Source organism: Centrocercus urophasianus, unplaced genomic scaffold (genome assembly GCF_019232065.1).
Source record: "Centrocercus urophasianus isolate 14NV4802_14NV808 unplaced genomic scaffold, USGS_Curo_1.0 seq_31, whole genome shotgun sequence".
Lineage (NCBI taxonomy): Eukaryota > Metazoa > Chordata > Aves > Galliformes > Phasianidae > Centrocercus > Centrocercus urophasianus.
Window position 1 is genome coordinate 9,324,074 of NW_024884878.1, and position 16,862 is coordinate 9,340,935.

A 16,862-nucleotide genomic window follows, 5' to 3' on the forward strand; every position below is an offset into this window, starting at 1 on the left:
ACTGTACTTTTTCTAAACATAAAAATTATGAATTGATATAAGTAGATGCCCTGGTGTCTCATGAGAGCGGGTGCTTCTCAGTATCCTCTGAGATCATTCATTCATTCAAAGTCTTCTCTTCTCTTGGTCAATAATTACACAACTTCCCAAACATTTTCAAACTTGCCCCCTCTTTGTACTCCTACCAGTATCTCCTTTAAACCACTCCAAGGCCCCGCCTCTATAAAGTCATCAAGTGGGTGGAAGTGCTGCATACATAAAACAGCACAAAGTACTCTAATTGCAGTTGAGCTCAGCCTGCTGACCAGGACTTGAGAGGTCTGCTTGAATGTGCAGTGATAACCACTGCACAGTGAAGACCTCCTCTATACTCTGCTCTGACAACAAGGATGGCACTTGTATTTCTATCCATCTCTCTTGCAGGCCTACCTAATGCAAAGAGATGGAAGATGACATGTTTATTATCTGATTTATACTTCACCTGATTCACAGTCTACAACTACAGCCTATTGAAATCTCATTGGAAGACACTGACAGGCAATCCAGTGAGGTATCCAGTCCAGTTTAACTTCTCCGTATACAAACTATTTCTGCATAGACCCATTGCATGATTTCTGTACTACACTGCGTCAGTATCTTCATTAAAGGTTCAGCCTTTGTCCCATGCAGTCCACTTTCCATCTCACAGAAAGCATTTCCTGATGCAGAAGTGGTACCAGGGCTCCTCCTTCTCTGGAGTTAAGACACCGAAAGAGCCTTGCTGAAGCCACCAGATTTGCAAAGCCAGCATTTACCCTACAGTGGCCTGTGTCACTACATCCGCATTCATAAGTATTTCTATTCATTCTCCTTTTTACTTTTTTTTTCTTTTTTTTTTTTTTCAGTGGGCGCCTTAACCAAAAGGACACTGCATTGGCTGCCCACCAGTCTAACAATGCACTTGCTACTGGGTGTTAAGGAGTTACATTCCTCCTCTTCAAATCGCATATATGGCTTGATTTTATTTCTTACAATCACTGCACAGTTATCCTGGTATATCTTTTAAATAGACTATTAATCATCCCCATTGAAATAGGAAAAAAAAACCACAAGTCTGTTCTTTCAATATCCTGCTTTTTCCCCAACAAACACAAATTGCTTGCTTCAAGAGGTGCTTTTGAAGAGTGGCTGTATTTAAATAATTACCTTCAAACAAGTCAGGCTGCAGGATAGTTCATTATTAATTCAATGTTTCATACTTCATATTTTTCAGATCCTTTACCAGGAAATAAAAAATATGAAAAGAGGAAAAAGAGTAATTCCAAGATCTGAATTTGTCATTGCTCTGTAATTTTCTTCTGAAAGATCATCATTTGCCAAAGTCATTTTGCTGACAATTTCTTAGAACGCAATTAGGGATGTCAGGCTTTCAGAGATGTTTTAACATACCAGCGACTCTGCCCCTTTTATTTTTTTGTCAAGAGCGTCTCTCTCAAAGTTACATATCCCAAACTCATTACCATGCAACTCTGATCAGAGACTCACTGGTTCCAAAGTATCTGCAGAATATTTATTCACAGAAAAAGAACCAAAAACCTGAAAACATAAAACAACAAAAATCCATACAAGCCAAGACCAATTAAAGACATGAAGGTGTCAGAACACTTTACAAGTTTAGTTTTCAAAGGAACACATCTTGTTTCTGCTGTGAAAAAGAAATGTTTTTTTTGTGTAAATGGTACATAAACAGTACTTCAATTTTTTCACCCAAGCAATAGAAACAACTGACATATTATTTTGCATCTGAATGTAAGCAGTACTGTGAAAAGCAAAATGACAAAAATGTCTTATTGTTTCATTTTCTATCTGGCTAATTCACAGGCGTGCAGAATAATATGTGCAATAATCCGTTACTGTGGCTTTGCTTTTACTTTGTTTTCATCTTCACAAAATAAAATGGCTACCTACAGCCAGTAAAATAACAGATTGGATGCTGCTGCCATTTACACTACCACAATCCCAACAGCAGTGAAACCCATGGATTAGCATCAATTCTGACTGCACTTCTGCACAGCATTGAAGCTTCTAAGATTTGTTACAGTCATTTTTTTTCATGCTGAAATGCCAATAGTGCTGAACAATTTGAATGCATATTCATTGCAAGCTAACCTAGAATTTAGCTGCTTCTGATCAGAAAGTCTAGTCAGACATGATAATGAGGAGGAATAATGATCTGATACCTGCATTTTGAAGCATTTGCTTCTTATTTCTCAATAGTGCTTAGAAAGAAGGAAATTATGACAGAGTTCTGAATCCATCCCTGTGGCAACATCTCCTGCTCGTCCTCCTTTTTTCCTAATGAACTTAGAACCACTTTTCATTCTCTTAAGTATCAAAATCCAGCTCAAAATGAGGAAAAAAGAAACACAACCCATGAGATGGCAGATCTGAGTTTAGATAAAACCACCTTTAAACCATGCATTTGCCACTACCAGAAAAACGTAGCGGAAATATTTTCTAGTAAAGGTCAGAGACCCAAAACCCTATTAGACATTTAATTTGTTTGCTTGCTTTTAAGAAAAGGAAAAAGTGCAAAACATCAGAAAAATGCATTAATCTACTTTACTCTTTGCAGATAAAATGCACTTTTACAAAAAACAGATTTTCCAAATGTCTGTTTAACTGAGAAATTTTTTTTCGTACCATTTGTTTTCAGCCATAATCCTAATATTTCTGTTTTAAAAGAAAGTAGATGCTTGAGCTCCATCAGTGATCAGTGGCAAGAGTTCAGAAAACATACCTATCTGTCGTATTTAGGATGTACAGTGCTCCTCTCAGTCACATTTATACAGGAGTCAATACAAGTAAGAATGGCATGATGAGGAGCTTTTCTTATTTACAGCAGATGCACACAGATTTCCCAGACATTGTAATACATACTCATATGTTGTCCTACTCCCTAAGTTTGACCAATTCTGTGTAATACAGAAAAACTTAAACCCATATGCAGGACAGTTAATTAATGTGTACTGAACACACATGGCCTAGCCAATGATGCACTGTATCAATGATAGCAAAAACTCCAAATATGCCAAAAATTGCACTGCATAAATCCCCTTAAAGCAATGGAATACTACGTACACTATGTTATCAAAATTATAAGAAAGAGCGCAGAAAACCAGGTACAAGTAAAATGCTTTATCAGAATACAAGCCAGCATGTTTCTAGATTTGCAACTGATCTCAGAAATAGAAAACAGAATTGTAGCAGTGGTCCAATTGCACATGTCCAAAGACAACTGAGAAGATGTAATCTATTACTACTTAATGAAAGGTTCTATTAAAATTTTGAAGATGAAAATTATGTCATGGTGGAATTTGTTTTCCTGTATTTCATTACACGTATGTTAAATTCTACATCAAGAGGAAGTAAACCCCTTATTACCATGGGATGAAGGCCATGAGAAGGATGCAAGTGAGTCTACGTACTCTAAGAGGGTATCAAATAAAATTTTCTCTACGACTACTATAAGTTTTGGGATTAATTGCAGCAAACAATCTCATATCCAATGAATAAATTCAAAAACACTCACCATGATTCCAGTGAGTAAACAGACTCCTTTCCCACAGTATGTATTAGGTACCATGTCACCATATCCAATGGATAGAAAAGTTATTGAAATCAACCACATGGCTCCAAGGAAGTTACTAGTAACATCCTGCTGATCATGGTACCTCGAAAGAAGAAGAAAACAAAACTTTTATCATGAACATTTCAGTTAATTTTTAGGGCTGTAATAAAGAAATCTCAGCAACTGGTCATATAACCACTCTTGTATCCTACAGTTGCTTGTTTTTTTAAAAACAGCTATAAGGAATTCAATAAAATGCATATTAAAAGAACATAAATTGTAAGGAATCTGAAGACACAGTAATAGCACAAGCAGCAGCGACTCTCCAGACACCCTGTATGTTAGTATTTATTTATATTAGATTCTGTTACCATCATCAAAGTAGCATAAATCTCTTGGCTTTTATTAAAATTTTTCCACCTGGGCACAAAACCTGCTAATCCTCTGCAGTGCCACAAGACATCAGTCTACTATTGCTGTTGCAGTGAGAGACATAAAAGGATGTGTGGGAAAGCTGAACTCAAAGTAAGGTCTTCATCTTCATCTTCATCTTCATCTTCATCTTCATCTTCATCTTCATCTTCATCTTCATATTTAAGAAAATCCCCCTTTTCTGAAATTAAATATAATTTCCTATGTGCCATTTGTTGTCTTAGTTTCAATTTTCAAATTTAATACAATTATTTGTCTCCTTCAAAGAAAACAAGCTCTGATGAATAAATTCTCTTCACATGACAGAAATATCAACTGGGAAGCCATGATGGCACGTTTTAGGAATAAAACCTATTGTTGACACTCATCCTGTGGGGGGAAAAAGGTCTAACAGCATAACACAGATGGACAGAGCTGCTCTGCAGCACAGACTATCTGCAACAGCTTCTGCAGACTCAAGATTGCAATAATGCCCACAGCTGCTGTGAAACCTCAGGTTAGTAATTGATGCCACTGCATCATGACAAGTGTCATTTCAGCCAGTCTCCAAATCAGTAGGTCAGACAGTGCCATCAGAGGACACGCTCATAAATCTGAAAGCAACCTGCTTTTGACCACCAAAATAACTGCTTCAGTCTTCTTCTTCCTGGAATTCACCCTCAAAAATGGAGCAGGAATGCAGAATAAGCAGAAAGAAACATTCAGGAAAACTGCAGTTCACTGCAAGTATCTGCAAAATGACTTTGTTATTTTCTTAGAAGTCTCACCTATGATTACACCGACCTCCAAACTCTTTACCTGCCAGCAACTACATCAACTGATCCCAACCCATCTGTTTCACTGTTTGCCTGTGTCCTCATCTCTGTCAGTTTGTGCTGTTCTTCTCACACACTTCATGCAAACTTTTGAAGGTGTTTTGTTCTGTTCTGCATCTAGAGAAATGTGGCAATAGTTCACACAGAGCTCCTAATGATGAGAGTGACTTAAATAAATACAGCCAGAACAATGGTAGTAACAACAGCAGAGCTGTAAAATTGATTTAACTCATCTCCATTAAGCTCTACACAACAAAAAGAGATCTGGCATTGCTTTTTTCCAGTCTGCTCTACACTACATCTTATAGACTTAGCATATAACAGCTGTGAAATATATGCACAGAGAGACAGAGAGACATAATTATCCCATTCAGGAGGCAGGAAGAGAGACTGTGCATCATGCAAGTCCCTACAGAGTATCACATAAATGAAACGACCCAGAGGCTTTGGATGAGCTTCACCATAAGTGAACTAAAGCCACAGCACATAACTCAAAAGCTAGCAAGTCAGTTACATAGAAATAAGTGCCCAAATAAGTATTTATAAGATACTTCCCCAGTGCTCATCTTCGGGTTTTGAACCTGGTCATTTCTGTAGTTCAGACAGAAATCAGTTTACCTACAAAGAACATGCATTTTTCCTACATCTTGTCTGAATTTCTACATCTTTTAAACTTTCAGTGCTGTGCGGTGCTAACTATAGAAATGTTGGTAGGACATAAAAACTGCCAAAATCTCTCATTTGATTAAGATTTTAAGGTTATGGTTCAGCAGTCAAACGATGCACACTATTTAAAAGCCCTCATCAATGCTTACTATTTTGTTGTGACTGAGATGCAAAGAATACTGTGTGTCACCTGTATGGGCTCAACTGCCCAAGAATGGCAAAGCCCACCAGCTAGAAGCCTACTGCAATCAGTGCTTCTCTCACAGCTGTGCAATGAGGAATTTCTCATATTAAAAATCCTCCAGTAAAATTGAGACAATGTAAAGAAGAGTTACTGTCCTGATAGTCTTCGCCTACCCCAGATTTACAGGGAGATGGATGGGTTTTGCCATGTTATTTTGTTTCCTTTGGTAATCTGTCTGGTGATTTTTAAGTCTTTGTGGAGAACAGTTCTGGTACATGCATAAGCCCTTCTGATTTTAGTAAGATGACAAGAATATCCTTTCAACTACTATGCTGTGTCATTATGCAACGTGATTATTTGGGTTCAAGACCAAGCTGACAGGAAGATCTCCCTCCAATGGAGTGGGAGCAACACCAGAATCTGCAAGTTTGGATTTCGGCTATCCTACTTCTGTAACCAAATTAAGCCAAAAAAAAAAAAAAAAAAAAAAAAAAAAAAAAAGAAAAAGTAATTTCTTAAAAGAGAAGGAATTGCAATGTCATATTGTACAGCCATGGGAACTACTGAAAAGAAGGTCAGGAGGTATTTAGGTAATTTTCCTTTGTTTCAAGGAGGCAGACAGAAAATTTACCCTTTCTGACTTGCTTTCAAAGTCACCACAACTATAAAGACTGAACTCTGTTCATGCAGGAAAATAAGCATGTCCATCAATCAGTGCACCTCTAATGTCTGTCTTTCAAGGCTTGAGAAAAGCCAGCCACATCACTGTGTTCTTCACTGTTGTGACTACCTCCAACAGAGCTGTTGTAATGGACATTACACTGAGGATAAAAGCTGCCCACAGCTAACAGGAACAATGCTGTCTCACTCATTGTTAGTTGTCATCAATCTCTACAGACATTTCCTCTTTCCAGATGGATCATGAAAGATAGGTCGGATACAACAGGCTCTAGAATTCAAAAACACTTTTCCTAAACTACCTATTCATTCTGTTTGAGAGCTATGAAAAAATGGAAACTCAAAAGCTGAGGAAGAAAATCAAAATAAATAAAAATTTTCTTTCAGAAAATATAACATATCTTTTTTTTTTTTTTTTTTTTTTAATCACTAGAAAAAATATTTAAATTCCACTATTCTTAGTCAATAAAAAATTGGACTAGAAACATGGTGAGTCACTTAAAATTGAAGATACACGTTCACAATTATGTTAAAACTGCAGCTATATACAGTTTGGTTTCCTGGATGACATCCAGTCCCACAGAGTGGCAGAATAAAGGGACATTTAGAAAAGCTGTGTACTCCCTGGAGGCAAGAAAATCCCTGACTGAAGTTGCGCAAGCAGAAGTATAATTTATTGCTTCTGCTTTCCTTCTCCAACAATGAATGTGCTGGCAGGCAGGTGGCACTACAGCTGGAACTCGCTACTCTGCAGAAAAGCCTCCTCCTGTGAAATGCCACAAGTCAGTTCTCACTAACTAGCATGCATCACTCCTGAAACTACTCTAATTTAAACCAAAAATAGCTGAATGGTTAGACTTGTGCAAAAATAGAGTAACTTGATGCCCTTCCAAACCAAACTGAGTGGGAGTTTTACCATTCATCTCAGGAAGATATAAATACATTCCTCAGCTGCTAGGGTTGTCAAAGCTATATTCCAGATTCTTTACTGAGCAACATTTTCTGCTGCTTTCACTATCAGTATAATGATTTTCAGTTCTGCTCTCCTTCAGAATTATGTTCCTTTTTGATGATGTTTCATTTCAGATAAAACATCTCCTTCCTAGCTTCATGCAGTTATCACAAATGAGTATCTTGACATCTATTAAACATTAATCTTATAAAGTAGTAAGTAACAGAAAATCAAATATAATTCTTAGCTTAACTACTGGCATATTAATTGACGGTTAGCAGATTCACTTCAATTCACCTTGCCTCTAAAGCCAGCCTCTGATAACTTCCAACTTTTTAGTTTTGCTTTCTTTAACGCATCAGTGAAACAACTGAAGATGAAGGTGAAAAGATTTTCCTTTTTGTAGAGAAGAAAATGGTCAGCTTTGACAGTAATCACAAAAGAATCTGAAGCTTGCAGTACAAAGCCCATCTGGGCAGTTTACTGTTGTGAAGTCTTAAAAATTTCAGACTAATTATTCCATGGAAACAGATTCAGCCCATTAAAGCAGAAATTTGTCAAGATTCAGCACAGACGCTGATTGATCTAACTAGCTATTAGCACTCAATTATAGCACTGGGCCATCCTGTTACTAAGTGCCTGTAAAGTCTTAGACAGTAGACACTGGTAGCTTTTTTTCTGTTAATATAGATTTTTCTTCTGTTGAAATAAAGAAAAAAAAAAAAAACAAAAGAAACCTATAAATGCATTCAGATGAAACAGGAACACTGACTCATCCAACGGTGTTACTGGCAGAAATGCTGCCTACCTTCATGGGGGGATATCACACCTTCTTTTTTTTCTGTCACATCTATTGAAATCTTCAAATGTTTTATGAACAGCAGCAAAAAGGCTTTGCCAAAAAACACCAAACTTAATCCACTAGCACTTAATCCAGTAGCACTACTGAACCCAATTGAAACAACTGCTGTGATCAAGCAGCCTGGATTCCTTCTACAGAAGTTAAAATGATAATTATTTTACTATTAAGAATATCAGTGGACAAATTGCATGTAAAATTAACAAAACCAACAGGGAAATGTGAAGTAAACATTATTACATGAGCAGCACGTGCACTATATTAACAAACTGGAGAGAAACAGTAATCCAAAAGACACCAACTGACAGGAGAAAGAGAAATCAACACAATAACAGAAGGGTGAAATGGCATGTTTTAAGAAAGTTTATCATTATTCTGGAACATAAATCATATTTTAAACATAAGTGGAGACATACAAGGATTTGAACCCTAAACACTTTCATATATCAATGTTTGGATACGGGGTAGAGTGCCTTTTCAAAAGGCACTGAAGTTATTTGCCTGACACTCCTGAAGGTCTTGTCTTGCTTTCTTGGAGCTGATACTCTTGTAAATCACTATACCTGTCTGCAGTGCTAGGAGGTGGAAAGAGTTTATGTTTTTTCCAAGAAAAGCCATTTGGTTTCAAATTTAATCGAATATATCAATGTTACTAAAGTTATTTGAAGTGTTACCTACATTTTCTTCTTTATCTTTTAAATAAATGTAAAAGTGTGAAGGAAAGCTGCAAAGGAATTCTGCAAGTGCTGGGAAACTGGTACACTTGTAAAGGTGGGATAGACAGCAATCTGCTAAGAAACTGCAGCACAGGTGAGTGCTGAGTATACATTCACAGATAGGAGCTATTGGGAATAATGTTAGAACTACTGCTTCAGGCCTTAGACTATAAGAAAACGAGTAGCATGGAAGTTCTCTGATAGTTTGTTCAAGGATCCTTTTTCTTTCCTTGTTTCAGAAGCACACTCACACACACAAATCTCACCCTTCAGGGCTTATCCCCCAACTTGATCACACTTTCACTCCTACCGTTTTCTTTTCAGCAACGTCAAGTGTTTTTGTTCCTTGTAGTGGTGTAACCAACGAGAAACATTATCTCCATTAAAGTCAACAGCAAAATTCCCATTGCCTTCACTGGGATCAGGAAATAGAAATCCAATTTCTTTTTGTCAAAGTTTCAGCTGAGCATTTTCTAAAATGTTTCCAGTTAGTGCTTCCATGCTCATCCATTTCAGAATTTTTACTGTGCCTTTGTGTTCATCTCACATCCTGGGTGCCAGGAAACCTCCACTGTTATGTGTATGACTATCAAGAAACATTCCAAGAAAATTGCTAAGCTAATTAAACTTCCAGTTTACAGGAAATGTAAAACGTGATGCTTTTCCTCTTCAACATTTAGAAGTATTACAAATAAAATAAATAAATAAAGAACATTAATAATAAATTAATGCTTATTTGGGAACTTACACTGAACTATAACATATCCTTATGTCCTGTGTGCTTGAGATTCAGTAGAATGGTGAACAAGCTAATGATCGTGGAAAGCTATCTTCTAAGTCTTAAACCAGAAACTGTCCTTAAGTGCTGGAGGCCTGAATAAGTTCTGCTGGCTCTGCATTCTGCCCGTCACCAGCAGCCTTTCTTTTAAGAAAAACAGAGCAAAACACAGAAAACAAAACACACAGAGAAACTGCCTGGAGTCATCCAGTTGCACCATCATGAGAAGCAGCACTGTTTCATTCAGCTAATGAAACACAGCTAATTCTGTTACCCCCACACTCTGCACAGCAACTTGTTAACAGCTTCCACTTCCCTTTCACCTCTTGGTGAAACACTGCATCTTCAGTGTTTCTACTGCTGAAAACTCTGAAGAAAAATATTAATAAGCGATAAAATGCTTTTCAAAAGGTTTTGTTTGTTTGGTTGGTTGGCTGGTGAATAATACAAATGAAATACTTTACTGGAGCTTTAGCATACTTCAACTTAGAAAGCACACCCTCATTGCCTTCTTAGACTACATCATCAGCCAGAAAAGAAAAGTTACCATCCAAACAGAGCCTGTTTTTATTTTGTTTTTTTTTCCTACTCTTTTGTACCTCTCTGCTTACTACTTTAATGCAGCAAAAAACTCAATTTGTTTTTGAACAAGGAGAATAGTGTGGTTACTATGAAAAACAAACATTTCTTATAGTTACCATACATGCTCAATATATTGGCTTATAGCCATGAACTGTAAGAATATAAACTTGAACATTTCGAAAAGCGTATGTGATACCATATTTGTCCCAGTCTTGTTGATTCTAATAAGATATAGCTGTATCAGTTTGTATCCATTTTAAAGGAAAAAGAGTCTACAGAAATTATATATAATTCTAGAAAATCGTGAAAGTGATGGAAAAAAAACCAGGAACAAATAAAAATTATACATATCTGGCTGCAATATGTTTTAGCATCAATCTATCAAAATTAGGGAAAAGCTAGCATGGAAGGTTTTTTTTTTCTTTGAACAAAGCTACTGAAAAGATCTTTTAAATAAAAATGGAAATAGAATTCCTAGACTCCCTGAATGAAAAGGAGAACAAGTTAAATACAGATAAAAGGAGGTAGCTTTATTAACATTGATATTTCCTGACATTAGATAAGATGGAAGAATCATATTTTAGGAGGATTTAAAGCTGAATCCAGTAGCATGAATAACAAAAACAACCAAGGTTACAGTAGCAAGACAAAAATGTATACAAGACATTAATCCTCAAATTTCATAGCACAAGGCAAAGAGTAAATGTCAGGCAGTAGGACAAAGTTATACCTACAAACACGTGCGACGGATCTGTTAATCTCTTTATGATTCACACTTGACTCAAAGCAGAAGCGATGTTAAAATGAACAATACACACAGGTATCTGCATGGGCAGAAGGAGTGAGCTACAGTTATACCTCACGGCAGGGCAGCAGCATCCTGAGCACCATCTTTACTGTGCAGCGCTGCAGACAGACTGAAAAGCACGGGTCCATCACAGCAGAGGACAGGAAGACAGAAGAAGCAAGCAGGAGCTAAGCAGGAAGGGCTGCCGCCTGACACAGCACCACAAACAAGGTTGGGGTCAGGCACTCCAAGTTTCTGACTAAGCCACGCTGTCAGCAGCACGAGGTCCAGACCCATGGCACCGCACTTGCTGACAAAGCTGGTGAGCAGAAGCCAGGGGGCCCTCACCCTGCAAAGGGACTCTGGCACAACCCACATGCAAGCAGTCTGAGGGACCACAGGGAGCTTGACTGAAGAGAAACAGCTGCTATTGTGTCTGGCGCAAAAGAGAAAAATGAACAGAGCTACTTCAACTTTGAATTGAATTCAAGATCGAGAGAGGATGACTCTTCAATCTACTGGAGAGATACTGCCTAAAATGCTTAGAAGAGGAGTTGGGGAAAGAAACACATCAGTGCCAAACGTAGACAAACCACTTCTCAGTAAATAACAGCTCTGCTTTCAAAGCCAAGTTTATAAAGTAACCCAGAAAGCCTTGAGACTACCAGCACACTCAGTTAAGAAAAATAAAAAGAAAACCTCCTGTAGATGCTTTTCCTATAGCTCAGTATATCATTTTTTACCAAATGAGGTTCAGAACAGAGGCTATTACAAACATACACCCAGTTAAAAGAACGCTGTAATGCATTAATATAATTGGGCCAAACTAAAGCAACATAAATGGCTTTGGAGCAATGCTTTTTGATACTGTAATCATACAAAATAAGACATACATTCATGTGTATTTCCTTTCTGCAGCCATCCATTTAACGAAGTCTGGAATTTGGGGATTCAGTCAGAATGAATATTACTTCAAATATTCACTGCAATTTTTCTAAGTTTCTAACAGAAGTAGATGAAGCTGTATAATTACTGAAATATCAATCTTTGAAAAATCAAAGGAAGTTTCTTAATGAGCTCTACAGTTAATCCTTCTGTATATTCAGCAGCAACTAATTCCCTGCTAAAATTTTCCTTTATTTTGCATTTTTTATTTTCTCCAGATACCTTGATACTTAAGCCCCAACTGGGAGTTGTTCTGTTTTCTTCTGTTGTTTTTTGTTTCTTTCTTTCTTTTCTTTTTCTTTCTTTTTTTTTTTTTTTTAAGTTCAGAACGCCAAATATAATCAACTGATGCCTAAAGAATCCAAAGTAATTTGCTGAAGATAAATTTTAGACACAGAGGTTTATAGAATTAGTCATTACGCATCTAAAAATAAGCCCACTATCTTTTCTTTGTGCCATACTTGCCAGAACGACATAAAGGCTAGCCTTCCTTTCCTCCTGGATGCAGACATGGGTAAATGGGAGATAACAGGAGGACTACAAATTACACAGCAATGATGGTGAATTCTCAAAGAAGACGTAGTGACAAACCAAGCACTCTGAAGGTGCTTTTCTCCCATGGAACTAATAGCATTTATCGGTATGCAAACTACTGCTTTTCAGTATCTTGCTTTTTACTGCAGAAGCTGATGTATTTCCTCTAACCAAAAGGAAGTACAAGCTCAAAGTCATAATGCCCATTCTATGTGCCCAAACATGAGAACGTCAACAGTATTACCATTGTAAGTACTTATCCTAATGAAAAGCACATTGTAAGCAGATGACCATAAAAAAGACCTGAGAGAATTTATCATTTTCATTAGAATTTAAAAGTGGAATACTTAGATTCATTCAAATGTTCTAGGCACACGGAATCTCAGAACTGGGTTGGAAGGAACCTCAAGGATCATGCATCTCCAGCCCTTCTGCCACACGCAGGGCCACCAACCTCCACATTTAATACTGGACCAGAACAATAAGATTGCCCTCAGCTGTGTTGCTACACACAGAGCAATAAGATTGCCCTACGCAATACCTTGGAAGTAAAAAGTTTACAAAGAACAGAATTTCTTTTCAGCTGGATCTTTGTGGTACAAAAATTATCTGACTGCCTTTTTGGACAAAGCTCGCAATTTGTATCATAGGCAAGGCTGGAAATGCGCTTACCTTAAATCAGTTTAAAATGTACTTGTTTAATGAATGTATTTTAATATCCTTCCTGAAAGTGACAGGTTGCATTGAGCTCAGCTTCCTGAAGTCACAATGCTTGATACTACACAGATTTTACTGCATATTCATAAAACAATTCCAAACATAAAGTCTGCATACCTGACATTATGTCAGTCACCTGAAATTTGTGCCGGTTTTTACCACCAGTTGGTTATCCATGCACTGATGGCAAAAATTAATACACTGACATTATGAAATATAAAGAAGTATAAAATGTAATTATATAATACTACATAGTGTATTAGACAAAGAAAATACTTGTAATGTGTTTTTGCATGTGAAGCTTTAGCATGAAGCAAACAGTGTTAAAGAAAAAAAGTGCTCCTCTTTTTCAATTCTGTCCTTTTCATCTCTGATCCAAAGGCTAGAAAAATACTGAAATCACATTGCCTGTAATAAATCTAGAGACACTCACCTACTGTAGGTCAAGAAAGGTCATTTATGCAGGAGACAAAATTTTTGTTTCCCTTTGGCACGATGCCTCCATATTGCTGTATGCCTTACATCGGAGTGAAAGCATACACAGATCACATATGGGACAGAAGTTCTGTCACAAGTCTCACAGTGCAACTACACAGTGAAATAATACTTTCAGTCAGGCTATCAGAAACATAATGCAGCTGTAGTGCTTAGCTACAGTGATGGTAATAAAGGACTGCTGCCTTCATTACAGGCCTCTGTGGTGTCAGATTTGGAGGGAGAAGCATTGTCCAGATAGAAAGAAAATGCTTGAGAGGCTTCTGCTGTTCAGTGTTAAAAAAGCCAGATGCAGTTAAGTTTCCCTTTGCTCTGTTTTAGACAGTGGCTTAATATCAAATTCTGTGTGAATCTGTATGAAATCTAAGTTTTCTGCTTGCTTCTTTTATCTTCTCATCAGAATGAAGATAAAAATCAAACTGGTTTTGCTAGTTTTTCAGTTTCCAGTTTGTTTGCTTTCAGGACAGCATAACTCTCAAGGAGCATCTGTCCTGTAGGGATCCAAAAAAAAAGAATAAAGATAGAAAGAAAAAAAGATCTTGCAATGTTTTCTCTAAATATCATGTACTAGAGAGATTTCCTTGAGCCTCCAAACTCTTCTTGCCAAGACTCTTTTATTGACTGATACTTGTCCTGCAGTAAATACTTTCTGATCTTTCGTCTCTCTTAATTCCAGCGAAGAAAGGAATGAAATTCTTTGCTCTCAAGGAACTTCAGCAAGTGATATTTCAGAAAGAAAGAGCAGTTGCATGCTGTCACTGTGCTCTACTGGAGGTAAGAAGTCTGAATTCACAGCTGTGTCCATCCTGAACTTAACTAACCTTTTTCACTACCTACACCTACAGCATGCGTCTTGTGGCTTACAAGCTGAATGTGTTAGAAAAATCCTCTAATGATACAGAATTTACCTGGTGTCTATGGATTCCTCAACAGAGCTAATTCCTAGGCAAATCATACTTTCATACTTAACTGCACAGGATTCAAGTGAGAAAGCACAAAACAAGGAACTGAGTCCCTGATGAAGTAAAGATGTACAGGGTGGGAACACACGACTTTGTTCTTGGGGTTGGACTCGATGATCTCTGGAGGTCCCTTCCAACCCCTATAATTCTGTGATTCTGTGATTCTTTCTACACCTTTATTGGTTTGCCTTGAATATTTTCTTTACTTTCACCTGCTAATTATTCTTTTCCAGATTGTGTTCATTAAGGCTGTCAACATAATAAGCATTAAATTTCAACATAGCCAGCAAGAGCAAGAAGACATCTGTTAAAACCTGAAATCTAATTCACAGTGGTCTCTCAGCCCTGTACAGAAGGTGAGCTCATGGATGGGACAGACTCACAGAAGTGCATACACATGAGCAGGTCTAGTTCTAGGGAACTACCCATGCGGAGCTACTAATCGTCCTCCTCCATTGAGTTTATTGGCTGAACTGTCCTTCTGTAAGATTTTACATATAAAGGGAACTGAATCCATCAAAAAATAAATAAATAAAAATCATTTTAAATTTAGAACTTAAAATTTTAACTTACAAACACCACTGGAGACCTACAGTCTTTTTTCTGGTGTCTTAGCTTTCAGCTGTCCTTCTTCGATAATTATCACTTGAAAGCATTCCAAAGAAGAAGAAGAAATCTATTTATTTATTTATTTATTTTTACTCTTATTTCAAGTAAGTAATGATGACGAACAACATGGAGGCCAAAGACACCTCATTCCAATAGAAGTCCATAACACTGAAGAATAAACAAGTCAGATATGCACAATAGACAGTGTTTGTTCTAGAAGAGAAGACAAGAACTAGATACCAAACTCAAAGTATATGTCTTCCTCTATTGCTATTGGGACCACTTTATACCCAAATTGTATTTCTGCAGTTAAAAAGTGTTCATTATGCAAATGTACTAATGGGACATACTAACTCAAGAAAATATTTGAGTAAAATTATTTCTTATTTATCTTACAGAATAACGATCTCAGATTTGTCTAGATTTCTGCACTCAAGAAATTGAATTGTGTGTTCTTCATAGTGAAGGAAGACAGTGACCTTCAACACACTAATTTAAAATCCATGGAAAGTACATCAGATCCAGTGTCTCGATTCTCCACACCACTCATCTCCACTTAATTCCTCCCTTAGCTACATGAGCTGTGACAAAATAGAAGTATGAGCAGAATTGAAGGACAGCTACAAATCATCCTGCCTGGGATAGCCCATGTTTCCTGAATGTCTTTTCCCAAAGACTGAGAAATCATAAAGTAAGCATACAGAATAAATTAAATTAACTGTATTTTCATACAGACACACTTCCTTCCTCCAAGAATGGGTAGAACTAGGTTGGACATCTACCCGCTCAATAATTTTAAGCAATATAAAAACACTAGCACTTCTAACATTCTTTAACAGCGTTGCCAAACTGAAACCATTTGGATAAGGTATGGGTCAGGATGACATTGTTTATGAACAACAGAAGGATGTATGTCCTAGAAACCAGATAAGCATTGCCTAATTAGCCTTACTGCTTATGAAAACTCGGTGGATTCTTCTGAAGTAGTGTCCTTTCGATGAATATAGCTCACTCTGACATGAAAATTACACCCCTGGAGACCCTTACTTACGGAGCAAATGTAGTCATATCAACAGTTTCTTAAATGTGAGCAAATCACTAACCAGTCTCCTGACAGAGGGCAGATATCCGGGTGGATCCTAACCATAACTAACATTGTGAAAACAGTACAGAAATGAAGCTTAAGAAGGTAGTGTGCTAGCTTAGTGGAATTCCCACCTAGTACCCAACTTTGGGCAAAAAATCTGTATGTGAAATTGATTTATTCATACTGGATATGCAATCCCATATGTAGTACTACAATAGAACTTTGCCTCGAAAGGCAAATGGGATCCTGGGCTCCATCAGGAGAGGGGTGGTCAGCAGGGACAGGGAGGTGATTGTCCCTCTCTACTCAGCTCTTGTGAGGCCCCATCTGGAGTACTGTGTCCAGGTGTGGAGCCCTCAGTACAAGAAAGACATTGAGATTTTGGAAAGGGTCCAGAGGAGGGCGACTAAGATGATCAGGGGGCTGGAGCACCTCCCCTATGAGGTCAGGCTGA

General features: G+C 37.4%; 1 protein-coding gene across 1 annotated transcript in view; it reads right to left on the reverse strand.

The window, feature by feature from the left end:
- KCNN2 (potassium calcium-activated channel subfamily N member 2) overlaps positions 1-11,214 on the reverse strand; it is a 29,946-nt gene extending 18,732 nt beyond the window's left edge. Inside the window, exons 1-2 of the mRNA XM_042829536.1 lie at positions 11,131-11,214; positions 3,572-3,713 (exon numbers count right to left, since the gene is read on the reverse strand). Coding sequence (XP_042685470.1) covers positions 3,572-3,670 — 99 coding nt within the window. The 5' untranslated portion in view covers positions 3,671-3,713; positions 11,131-11,214. The remainder of the gene's footprint in view (positions 1-3,571; positions 3,714-11,130) is intronic.
- Between the last annotated feature and the right edge of the window lie 5,648 nt (positions 11,215-16,862).